We start from the raw sequence: 12,532 nt of genomic DNA, 5'->3' as shown, positions 1-12,532 counted from the left end.
TTCAACCCCTCATTTATTCAGGCTGAGTTCTCAGGCTCCCAAGGAGAAAGAATTGAGAAAATAAAGAGGTGTCTTCCACTGCCAAGTTTACTAATATGCTCATTAGCACAGATGACTTGGGGCAATGCCTACAAAGAGGACACGGCTCCCCACACATCCTGGCACCGGGTCTGCAGGAACCCGCCCCCCTCCCTCACCAGCCTTCTGCCCTGTTTGGGCTCCTTCCTCAAGTCAACATACTTATGACCCACCAGAGTTTCAGGAGAGCTGGTGAAGGTGAGAAGTCCACCCAATTCAGGAACCAAGAAACAAGCCATGTCTCTCTCCTGGGATGATTTCATGAAGGTCCAGATAACTGCGAAACTGAGTTTTGGGGGGTGCTTTGCTCTTAACCTCCAGCCCCCCTTGGGAGTGGGCCAGCTACTCTGGGAGATCTTTGTAGTTAAATTAATTCCTTCACAAGCCGGCTTAAAAATAGAACCGACCTTCTTTCTATTTGAAATTGAGCATTCAGTTTTGTTCTCTTTCTTGAGAAAGACTACAACTCTAAAGGCCTGCGATTAAAGGAGTTTTTTTTTTCCGGGTGTATTCTACACCCCAGAAATCTACTGCTAAGCGATAGGAGAAAATGTTAGTTGTCCTCTCCCTTTTGGGATTCTCTGTGCAAGGCAGTGGACCAGTCCTGGATTTAAACCGAAACCCATGTGTGTGGATAAGAGAATAAAAAGGAAAGCATTACATCTCGTGTTTCTGGGACACGGTGGACACAAATAACCCTAGAGATGGAGCGTGTGGCTGGGGAGGGGGGCCGTGGAAAGCTATCCCGGCTCGGGGCAGGCAGAGGGAGGGGAGTTTCTCCGAGAGAGAGCAGGGGAAATCGCGCGTTCCGAAGGGCTGAGGGGGCAGCAAGCGGTCTTCTGGGCTTTCGCAGGACGCCGCTGGGAGCCGAGAACGCGCCCAGGGCCTGACGTCATTGGCCATCAGCTGACTGTGCTCAGGGCCCGGGCTCCACCGGCGAGAGCCGCAGTCGCGGTGGCGGACGTGGCGGCCACCGCGGCTCCGCCACCTGCAGCAGAGGCCGGGACTGCGGCGACCACACTTGCCCTGCGGCCCCGGCGCCCGGCGCTCCGGCTCCGCCCGGTGTGGGCGCGGAGCCCGGAGGGCGGGAAACGGGAGCTAGGGCGGGCGGCTGGAAATGTTTTCCCCACGTCCTCCCCCTCTCCCCCTGCCGCAAGCAGGGAGAAACTTGGTGCGCGCGGCGCTCAGGGGACGAGCCCACCACCCCTCCCGACTGGTGTAGTGAAGTCCCTTGCTGGAAGCTGTCTCTACAACTGCGGCTCCTTGCGGGTCTTTTGCTTTTAGCCCGAAAGTTGGCCACGCCAAACGATGCCCGGGTGGGGAGGGCGGAAAGGAGACCCTCTATTTCACCGCGCTGGGCTCTCGGAGCCCGTGGGCAGCGCGGCCTACGAGTCCTGGCTCTGCACCTGCCGAGGCCCAGAGCCAGTGCCTAAAAAAGAATAGCGGAGGAACCGGCCCGCGCGGCCAGCTGGAGCGCTGGATCCTCGCGCGGGGGGAGACCGGGGCGCCCGCGGTCGTCCTCACCCACGCCGGTCTGCGCGTGCTGCTGCCTCCAAGACCTGGGGCGTCCTGGCCAGATCTGGGTGCCAGCTCCCCGCCACCCCTCCCCAACCCTGTTCCGGGGGCGTGGCTTGGCGTGGGGGCGGGTTTAAGTCGCCGCGGGTGTCTGACCGATCTGACAGGTCTCCAAATTCCTCCCCGCCGCCGGGTGCCCGCTGCGCGCTTCAGAGCGCCAGGGTGGCACGCGGCGCGTCCCTGGATCCGGTGGCGTCTCAGCCGACTTCCCCGCGGCCTCGGGCCTCCCTCCTCGTCCAAACCTTAAACTCGCCGCACCCGCCACGCTTCGGTTCTTAGCCTCGGGGATCCGCACCGGTGGCTTCTCTGCGTCCTCGGAGCTGTTGGGTTCCGAGCCCTCCCCACTTTCTCCTGCCCCCACCTCCCGCTCCTCCCAGCTCCGGGCCAAATGGACTCCGAAGAACGAAGTGAAGGAAATGGGAACGGCGGGCTCCGACCCCTCGGAAGCACAGCTGGAAGGGCTGACCTCGTCTTCTAGCCGCGACTGGGACCCTGCCGCCTCCCCCGAGGGATGCGACGGGCCAGAGCCAGCGTCGCGCTGTCAGTCCTCGCGCAGGAAGAGGAGACAGCCAGAGAGGAGCCGAGGAGGGAGCCTCAGCACACCCCCTTCTCCAAATTAACTGTTTGGTGACTTGTTAGCCCTGCGGCTGTCACCTCTCCACCTCTTCCGCGGGGCACCCCGCCACCTCCCCGTCCCCCACGCCGCCCTCTTCTTTGCTCCCGCCCCCAGCTCCGCCCAGGCTCCCCATCCCGGCGCAATGGAGTTCCCCGAAGGGCTCTGCTCCTGCCACAGCGGCTAACTTCGCACCCGCCGCCGCCGCCGGTCACCGTGGGCCAGCCCTCCCGCGGCCGCCGAGTCGTGGGTGTCCCGAGCCCAGTGCCGCAGCCAGGACCCGCCCGGCGCGCAGCAGAAAGGAGCACGGCGCCCGGGTGCCTCTTGGAGAGCAAAGGCTGCGCCAAGACGCTGAGCCCAGGAGCGGCCCAGAAGCCTGAGCCCGGGAAGGAGGCTGCGTGGCTCCGAGCGCCGCGGCTTCTGCGGACACCGAGCCACCGCTGCCGCGCGCCCCAGCTGCGCCGCTTGGCGGGAGGGCGGCGCGCAAGGACGCAGGGGTCTGCGGCGATCTTCCAGACGCCCTTTGCCCCGGGGCGCACTATGACCTGACGCGCGGGGCCTCCTGTCCAGGGCTCGCGCGACCGGGCGGCCGGGGATACCGGGGGCTCGCCACCAAGCTCCGGTCGGACCGCCGTGGGGTCTTTGGGACCCTTCCCCCCCCCCCCCCCCACCTCCCCGCCGCCTCGGCCCGGCTCCGCGCCTCCCCGCCTGCGGCCCGGCGCCATGGAGCTCTCCGATGTGCGCTGCCTGAGCGGCAGCGAGGAACTCTACACCATCCACCCGACGCCCCCGGCCGGCGACGGCGGGAGCGGCTCCCGGCCGCAGCGGCTGCTGTGGCAGACGGCGGTGAGGCACATCACCGAGCAGCGCTTCATTCACGGGCACCGGGGCAGCGGCGGCGGCAGCGGGAGTAGAGGCTCCGGCAAAGCCTCGGACGCTGCAGGCGGCGGCCCCAACCACCACGCGGCGCAGCTGTCCGGGGACTCGGCGCTGCCCCTCTACTCGCTGGGCCCCGGGGAGAGAGCGCACAGCTCCGGTGGCACCAAAGTCTTCCCGGAACGCAGCGGGAGCGGCAGCGGCAGCGGCAGCGGGGGCGGGGGCGATCTGGGCTTCCTGCACCTGGACTGCGCCCCGAGCAACTCGGATTTCTTCCTCAATGGGGGCTACAGCTACCGAGGGGTCATTTTCCCCACTCTGCGCAACTCCTTCAAGTCCAGGGATCTGGAGCGCCTCTACCAGCGCTATTTCCTGGGCCAGAGGCGCAAATCCGAGGTGGTGATGAACGTGCTGGACGTGCTGACCAAACTCACCCTCTTGGTCCTCCACCTGAGCCTGGCGTCGGCCCCCATGGACCCGCTCAAGGGCATTCTCCTGGGCTTCTTCACTGGCATCGAGGTGGTGATCTGCGCGCTCGTGGTGGTCAGGAAGGACACCACCTCGCACACGTACCTGCAGTACAGCGGCGTGGTCACTTGGGTGGCCATGACCACCCAGATCTTGGCAGCAGGCCTCGGCTACGGGCTTCTGGGTGATGGCATCGGCTACGTCCTCTTCACGCTGTTTGCCACCTACAGCATGCTGCCGCTGCCGCTCACCTGGGCCATCCTGGCCGGCCTGGGCACCTCGCTGCTGCAGGTGGTCGTGCAGGTGGCCATTCCTCGGCTGGCGGTCATCTCCATCAACCAGGTAACTCTTGCCTGCCTTGCGCTTCCCCCTGCCTCTCCTGGGTTATTTGGAAGCAGCTTTCCGGGAATGCTGGCTTGCCTTGCTCGCTTTGAGGCCCCTCCCCCAGCCTGGCACAGAGCCTCGCACTTGGGAGGTCCAGGGTGCTGGTGGGATGGGATTTCGCTCATCTTAGAGGAGTTGGAGGTAAATGACCTCTAAAGTTTCTTCCAGCCCTGCCCTTCTCCTGTGCTTCTGTGAGTAACTCTTCTCTGACATCAGCTGAGAAACAGCCTTCTTCCTGCTCTGCAAATGTCCCTCGGGGTCTGTAGTCTAGGGAGCAGGAGACCCAAGGGGGAGGAAGAACACCCCTGTTTAGAAGGTGACCCATCCCTTAATAGCTGTCCTCACAAGAGTCTCCAGAGGGTGTTGTAAGAGACTCTGGGATTCAGATTTGGGTTTCTGTGTATTTCTGCCACAAACCCTCAATTCTTAAAGGAAGCAGCATTTGTTGGACACTGATTGCTGGTGGGGACCTTTATGTGTCCTATAATCCAGTCCTTCAGACAGTCCCCTGACAATGTATTTTACTTGGGAATTCTTTATTGCCTTGGAGATCTCACGTGATAGCTTCTCTTTTATTATGGGATCCAAACCCAGTGCTTTGCATGGATCAGCCTCATTTGGGGCCGGTAGGGTGGGTGGGGGAGTGTCTTCCGCAAAGATCGCAAGTTTTGTTCAATTGATAAAGGGCATGTTGCTCTAGATGGTCTGAAATACTCAGGCGGACCTGACTCTGTCTCTTTTCTTCCTTTCTTCCTGTCTTTCTCGTTAAATATGGATGTGTTTCTGGGAACAGAGTTCCCCATTGTCTGTGAAAGAGAAGGTAGATAGTGACTTTATTGTTTAAGTCCATTAAAATCAATAGATAATTAATGGTCTGGCACTTTCTTTGCTGCGTGTCTGGTAGGTAGCAAGAGACTGAATTTGAGAAGCAAGAGCTTCTCCATAAAAATGAGGGCAACATGTCAGCTGAAGTGTTTCCAAATAGAAGGCTGACAGAGGTTCTTGGACACGCACCTGCTTTGTATGCGTGTTCCTGTTGCAGGTTCAACCTCTATGTCACTTTGCTCAATTGGAAGCTTAAAAACTCCTCTTCCTTCTGGCTGGGTTCAAATATACCATCGAATAACCAGGTACAACACCTCCAAAACTCGCTCGTGCTTTCTGGAGTGCTAGCACCTATAGAGTGCTTTACTCATCAGTGACCTTCTGGGGCTTCTAGTTGATTTGGGATTCTCTGTCTTCTCTGATGGCTCTGTATCCATTTGCTCAGGTTACTTATTTGGTCGGCTGCTTTTTCAGTGTTTTTTGAAGTCTCCCTGGGTAAAGCAAAGAGTATATAAAGTACTTGGCTGTGATCATCCAGCATGAAATGGGGAGATGAGAGCCTCTGTGAGTAAGGGCCGAGCAGCTGAACTTGTCCTTAGTAAAGACAATAATGAACGTCTTCTCGAAATCACCACGAGCCTTTAGCATTCACATGCGATAAAGGCTCTCCTGTATCACAGGTATTTGCTCATTTGCAGAAAACCCCATTGATCGTAACCCCCGGCTCTCCATGCAGTAGCCTTCCTTAGTACTCCTTGCGAAAAGACTCCCATCAAGTAAGTTTGGAATAGTATTTAGAATAACACAGCCCAAGTGGCAAATGATGAATATTTTCAAAGTTCTAAGTATAGAGACATTTTGCTTGCCAAATGAATCCAGAAAGTAAATTTTGGCTTCGTATTTGTTTTATGTTCTACTCAACTACTAGCAGATGGAAGAAGATTAAAAATAACCCCCAAATGTCTTCCCACTCCCATCCCGTGGTAAAACAGTGCTGCGCTTGAAAGCCAAGGTCCCGGTACATGCAAACCAAGCTCATTCGACTTTATGTTTGGGTAGGAATGGTGGATGGATGAGTTTCCCAAGCGGAGTCCTCTTGGGAGGGAACAGCCCGAGCGCTCTCCTCTCCTTGTAGGTGCTGAAAAGACCTTTGTGGCTTTGGCTGCAAAATGTTTTCCTTTGGCGCCCTCTAGAGGTCTAAGCTCCTTTCCTAGATCTTGCAGGCGGGTAAGGTAGAGAAATCATCGCTTTAAAAAAAAAAATCTGATTTTTTGATAGGTACTGTTTAGGCTTCCCGGATGGGGAATATACGAGTCGTGCTTAAAACCGGCTAACATCGTATAGCAATTAGAATAACATCTCAACTCCTTACCATGGTCACTCGGTCCCCTTACAAGGTGGTTGCTCCTTCCCTCTAATTATATTTCCTTTTCTTCTCCTCCTCAGGCTCCAAACGCACAGTACCTTTTGTGTCTTTCAGAGATCCTGAGCTCCTTCCCACTTCTCAGCCTTAGTGACAGCTGCCTAGAATAATTTTTCCCAGGTTTTCACACGGCTGAACCGTTCACGTGATTCTGGACTCGGTTCACGCGGTATTCCCTAGTGCGTTACTTGTTTTGTTTCCTCCTGAGCACGTTCACCGTCTGAAATTATCTTATTTGCTTATATTTACGGTGTTTCTTCCTCCAACCCCAAAGGAATGTAAATACCACCTAAGAGCACAGACACCTATGTGTTTACCCATTTATCCTCAGCACCTAGAAAAATGCCAAGCACATAGTAGGCACTCAGCACAGACACTGGATGAACAAGACGGTCCATTGTGAAGGCAATACTATAAAATATCCAAGCCCCCTGATGTTGTGCTGGTGAAAGCTTCCTACGTGCACAAACACGTGGAAGTTACATGTGTATAAGGTGGTCGTTTCCACATAAACCCCTTTGGAGGAATCAAACCACAATGAGAAGCTTTCACATTCGTACACTATTTTACATGTAGCTAACATAACTACACGTAACTTACGTACGTCATCACATCTAATGATGACAAACAGACGTATCCTTCGTTTTCATTTCAGAGAAGAGATAACACATTCTTAAGCACTTTCAAGAGACATCCCAAAGATGATGAGTTTAACACGTGGCAAGAACACGATTCAGATCTGGCTCTAAAGTCGAAACCCTCTGAGGGGGGTTCCTTCCAAACACACATTTCAAACTGACTCCAGACCGAGGCGTGCCTGTGTCGCTACGCAAGAGGGCAATGCCCATTATAGCACCAATGAACAGTTACTGAAGAAAGCCAGAAGGAAATCATGAGGGGAAAATAACTGAATCTCTGAGCACAGGCTCTTTGCAGCTAGCCCATCATCTTGCTCAGCTGCATACAAACTTGTCGTCTGAAGGCCACACACCCTGGGATAGCTTCTTTCTCCACATTAATCTTGATTCCCGTTAGAGGATGGCTCACATTTAACTTAGCATTTTCAAGAAGCGAGAGTGTAAAGTCAACACACCTCGGCAACTGTTTCACTTACTGAACGTGCCATTTTCAAAAGTAACAAATGAGTCAATGGTTGCCTTCCCTTAATCCAAGCTATGAGAATGTGTTTCTGTTCTTTTCCTCCGGATGGAAATTACATCTGTGGCTCGACAGGGGAACCACCAAGCTGCAAATCTCTGCAGAAATTCTATGTGAAGAGACAGGGTTTTGTGTTCTTCTAGACCATCCTGTGCTTTCCACTGTGGATACAGGATGGAACTGAAAAGGGCCACTCGGGGGGGAGGGGGGGGGGGTCTTTGCCATCGGCACAGAGGTCGTTTGTGTTTTCTCCATTCAGTGAACTGTTAGCCTGGAGTCACGGACTTCCCACCTAAACGAAAAGGTTATTGTCCGTGGCAGACATGATCATCCGTATACGTTCTAGGTCTCAAGCGACATTAGAAATACGAAGGAACGTTCGGAAGGTTCAAAGCTCAGTTCAAAGGGTTCCTCGTCCATCCACCCTGGCGGAGCTCAGTTATAGGTTAACACAGGGGCTGCGATTATTCCTTCCTCAGGACGCCCCATCCACCTCAAGTTCATGGCTTCACGTATGTGAATCAGGTCACTGCCAGTAGTGTCTTTGTCCAGATACGACACGGTTTTTGTCCCCATCTTAAACAAATGGTTCGTCCTGCTTGTTCACTTTATTCATCTAACCATCTGTTACAAAATAATACGATCTGTATAAATAAAACACTAATAATAAGGTTATCCTTGCTAGGTGCTTCCGTGGGGTGAGTACATTTCTAAGGACTGTTGCTGTAATGTGCATTTTACTCTATTTTAATTGCTGGTGACAATAATATGAGCTAGCTAACATTTGAAACTCCTCTTGTTCTCATTCTTCAGCTCATTAGCGATAAAATGGTGAAGATCATTTAGTTATTGGAAAACAGAGAGGCAGCAATATTTAACCAGAACGACTGCTGCATCATGTTTCCTCTTGGGGATTCTGAAATGTTAAAGCTAGTGTCTAATTAGTCTTCTGTACCTCCTGGCAAGGTAGATAAGCCGAAGTGTCAGAGAAAAGGTGATTCCTCCAAGATAAGTCTCGGAGCCAAAGCAGCCAGGTTAGTTAGTGCTCAAGGTCATGCCCTGAGATCTGAATTTCTGGGCTGCATTTTCTTTCCTGTCTCACACAGATCCCATCACATAGTAGAAGCCGGAGCCAGAAAAGTACTAATTAAATCGTGATTGTTCAACTTGACTAATGACCAGAGCCTCTGGCTTCCATCTGGCCTTTAAAAAACCCTTTGGGAGGAAATGCAGTGTTTGTACTGGGTAAGTTGGTGGCTGATGGTGTGAGCAGGTAGGGGTCAGGTGACAAGCAGGCTTTGTGTGTGCTTTACAATGCACTTCTGATGATCTGAAGGATGGAGTGCAGGGTAAACGTTACGTCAGTATAATGGAATTACCGATATCTCTCCCCCCTTTTGTAAAATTTACCCGTACGTGTATATTCTGTGCTCTTTGTCTAACTCTGCTAACTCAAATCAAATCAAGGGAACTGTACGACTACTTAACATACAGCAAATGGCGTTGCAATTTAAATCCTCCTAATTTGGTATCCAGTACCGAAGAGAGCGCTCACTTCAAAACACACAAAGTGCCCATTAAATTATCTATTTAATGCACCTTGCTAGTTATAGCGTGCATTTTGTAAAACCCCAGATACCTCCATTTCTGTACATTTTCCTTAAGCAAATTCATATAGGCTTAAAAAAATAATTACAGTGTCCCAGCGTGTCTGAGAAAATGTCTTTCAGAAACAAATTTGACTGTCACCATTCCCAGGAGGTTCCTCTTGCCAGGAAATGGAAATATTACTCTTTCTTTCTTGTGAAAAATGCCCAGAGACCATCCAGCCTTTATGGTTTCCTCCCTTCCTCCCTCCCTCCTTCCCTCCCTCCCTTCCTTCCTTCCTTCCTTCCTTCCTAGCTTCCTCCCTCCCTTCCTCCCTTCCATCCTTCCTTCCTTCCTTCCTAGCTTCCTCCCTTCCTTCCTTCCTTCCTTCCTTCCTTCCATCCTTCCTAGCTTCCTTCCTTCCTCCCTCCCCCATTCCTTCCCTTCCTGTCTCCCTCCCTCCCTTCCTCCCTCCCTCCCTCCTTCCTTCCTTCCTTCCTTCCTCCCTTCCTTCCTTCCTTCCTTCCATCCTTCCTAGTTTCCTTCCTTCCTCCCTCCCTCCCCCCTTTCTTCCCTTCCTGTCTCCCTCCCTCCCTCCCTCCCTTCCTCTCTCCCTCCCTCCCTTCCTCACTCCTTCCCTCAATCCTGCCCTTCTGTTTTTTTGTTTTTTTGTGGGGTTTTTGGGGAGGTTTTGTGTGTGATGGAAACGTAGGCTTTACAAAGGATATTTTTAATGGCTGCTGGAATGACCTGTGAAATCCCTTCATCCCTGGCCTGGACCCCACCCTCTTGGCTCTTGAGTCGCTAATAGGCTTGGTGCCTGTGTTTTTAGGGAGAGTTGTAAAAACGATCGATCGTAAAGCGTGTGCTTTGCAAGATTGAATTAGGAATTTGTTTTCCTTCCTATCTGGTAATGTCACCTGACTGGTATCAGTGGGTCAGGGCGTAATTAGATCAAAACTGGGAAGTCTGGGAGGACGTTCCTTCTGGAGGAGCTATTGCAATGTCATATGCTAAGTAGGACAAATGCATTAGTCATATTTACACCTTGATGATTGATGGCGCCGTAAGAGCTCATCAGAAAGAAGTGAAACCAAGCATAAAAAGGAAAGATGAAAAAAAAAAAAGCATAGCCCATATTTAGTGCCGCTGGTAACGTGTAATCATGCTGACGTGACATTTCACTGCTGTCTAAATATTTCTGGGGAGGCCAATTTATTCACTTCACAAGCGGATCTCTCTTAGCTGATCTTACATGTGTTTGTTTTCGGGGCATGGGAGGTACCCACGACACTCCTTTCAAAGCTTTCCTCTTACCCGCAAATCGGCCCAATGTTAATTCTTCAAGAAAGCAGCAGGGCCACGTCTCCTGTTGGACAGCGTATCCGTTCACCTGATGAATTGCTTTTGAAGCGCGTCCTGGGCTTTCTCTGGGCTGGACATCAAGGTAATGGAAGCTGAAGGTTGGCAGGTTGCGGTGGTGGAGGGGTTTGAACCTTAGTTAGCAGGAGGATGGCTTCTGTAGATCATTTCTTCCCTGGCGTTTCTCGGGGCCCGAGGGCAGGGACGCTGCCTGGCCCAGCTGGCACAGCGGAGACGCAGAAGCCAGTACCGTCTGCCCTGCGCGTCCCCGGGATGCATAATTGGATTTACACACTCAAGTCATATCATGTGTGTTTTGTGTATGAGGGACTGTTTTAAGAAGGCAGGTCACTTAAGTAGCACTTGGAAGCCAGCTTTTCTCACTGCAAGATGTTACAGTCAGCCCCGCAGGGTAGAGGAAGCATAAGGTAGATTAATTAACCACCGAGGGGCCAGACATTTTGAGGGAGGCCGGGGAGGCCCCACAGCCCCGGTAGGAAGAAAAACCACGCTACCAGCAAATGCAAGTTCGACCGGCGGAGTGGGGTTATGACTCAGTGTGGTCCTCGTTCCTTTGATATCTGTGATCGATATTTGGATTTCATTAATCTGGATCGTGTGTTTGAAGACGCGCGGTATCTTACACATTCCTTAGCTACTGGGGTTTTCTCTCCTTTCCATTCGGTTTCCTGCCTTATCTGCCAGCATGTCCTTGAAACCCAAAATTCTCCTAAAGCAGGAAATGATAAAATTCTACATAGCGAGGACATGAGCTCGATGTGAAATTAAATCCCAGTAATGTGGGTTCGGGGGGGAGTAAATTTTTTAAGCTGCCGTCTCTATGTAGGGTGGGTACCAGCATAAAATTTCCGCATGAAATAAGAACTGTAACCACTTCATTGTGTAGCCAGCTTTCCAGTTGACTGGAGTAAATCATTCCAGAATGTTCTTTCATTTTTTCCTTTTTGTGATTCCACGGTGAATATCCATGATCGCTTACAAAATGGAGGCTACCAAGGATTAGGAAGTGCATAATCGAAATATATGTATCTCTTTAACTCTGAACACGGGAAGAAGAAAAAACGCAGCATGAAAACTTTAACAGAACGAGACCAAGAAAAAAAGGGAGAACGCTCGGAAGCCTAGGGATACAGGGAAGTGGAAGAGATAGGGTGGGCGCTCTCAGATATTTAGGGTGCTGCCATGGTGAAGAGAGGTTATTTTACGTGTCTCCTCTGGGACAGAATAAGGACCCATCGATGGTCTGTGTAGTGTGAGAGATTTGGTTCATCTAAAGGCGAGATTCTGTAACAGAGACACCTGCCCGGATGCTGCTTTGTGAAGTAATGAGCTCCCTGTTGTGGGGATTCTTCAAGGGAAAGTTGTACAGCAATCCATCAGGGATGGCCTGTGGTAGATTCCATACCACGAGTCTTCCTTACAGTCAGTTGAAAGCCATTGGTTTTCATCTCCAAGCTGTCATGGCCTCTTCGCAGGCAAGAAAAAGGAGAGGGCAAAAGGCAGAAGGCTAAGATGGCCCATGGGCATTTGCCATCTGAACGGGCTGCCCTTCGAGGAGCTCCTCTGGGCTCCGTGCCCAATGACATCTGCTTACATTGTGGGGACCCGAATCCTGACACATAGCCACTCCATCAGCCAGAGAGGACGGCAAAAATAGATTAGATTTGACCACATCTCAAAAACTCAGCATTGGGGCGCCTGGGTGGCTTGGTCGGTTAATCGTCCGACTTCAGCTCAGGTCATGATCTCACAGTCCGTGAGTTCGAGCCCCGTGTCGGGCTCTGTGCTGACAGCTCAGAGCCTGGACACTGTTTCAGATTCTGTGTCTCCCTCTCTCTCTGCTCCTCCCCTGTTCATGCTCTGTCTCTCTCTGTCTCAAAAATAGATAAACGTTAAAAAAAAAAAATTAAAAAAAAAAACAACTCAGCATCGTGTAGGAAGAAGGGGAGAATGAGGATTGAATAGGTAAATAGTTCACCAAGTATTTGTTGACTGCCTGTTGGGTTCTCGGTTCTGGGGCACGGCTGTGTAGGGGACAGTCAAGGTTGTTGCTGACATGAGGCCGATACTTGAACGGAATTTGAGAGGGAGTTTGTGACTGGTGTGGAGGTCGGGAGGTTGGTACCTGGTTCTTAGAACATGTCGGGAATGCAGCATTCGGT

The 12,532-nt window shown here is 52.1% G+C and overlaps 1 protein-coding gene across 3 annotated transcripts in view; it reads left to right on the top strand.

Moving 5' to 3' along the window:
* The first annotated feature begins 2,819 nt into the window (after positions 1-2,819).
* ADCY8 (adenylate cyclase 8) overlaps positions 2,820-12,532 on the top strand; it is a 222,353-nt gene continuing 212,640 nt past the window's right edge. For 2 of the 3 annotated variants that reach the window (XM_078441783.2, XM_078441782.2), the window contains exon 1: positions 2,935-3,952. In XM_078441783.2, the coding sequence (XP_078297909.1) occupies positions 2,990-3,952 (963 nt within the window). In that variant the 5' untranslated portion in view covers positions 2,935-2,989. Of the gene's footprint in view, positions 3,953-12,532 lie in introns of all 3 variants that reach the window. The other variant, XM_078441781.2, reaches the window with a different exon arrangement.

Source organism: Panthera onca, chromosome F2, assembly GCF_046562875.1.
Source record: "Panthera onca isolate mPanOnc1 chromosome F2, mPanOnc1 haplotype 2, whole genome shotgun sequence".
NCBI lineage: Eukaryota > Metazoa > Chordata > Mammalia > Carnivora > Felidae > Panthera > Panthera onca.
Note: the sequence above shows the minus strand (reverse complement) of the source record. Positions and strands in the feature narration are given on the sequence as shown.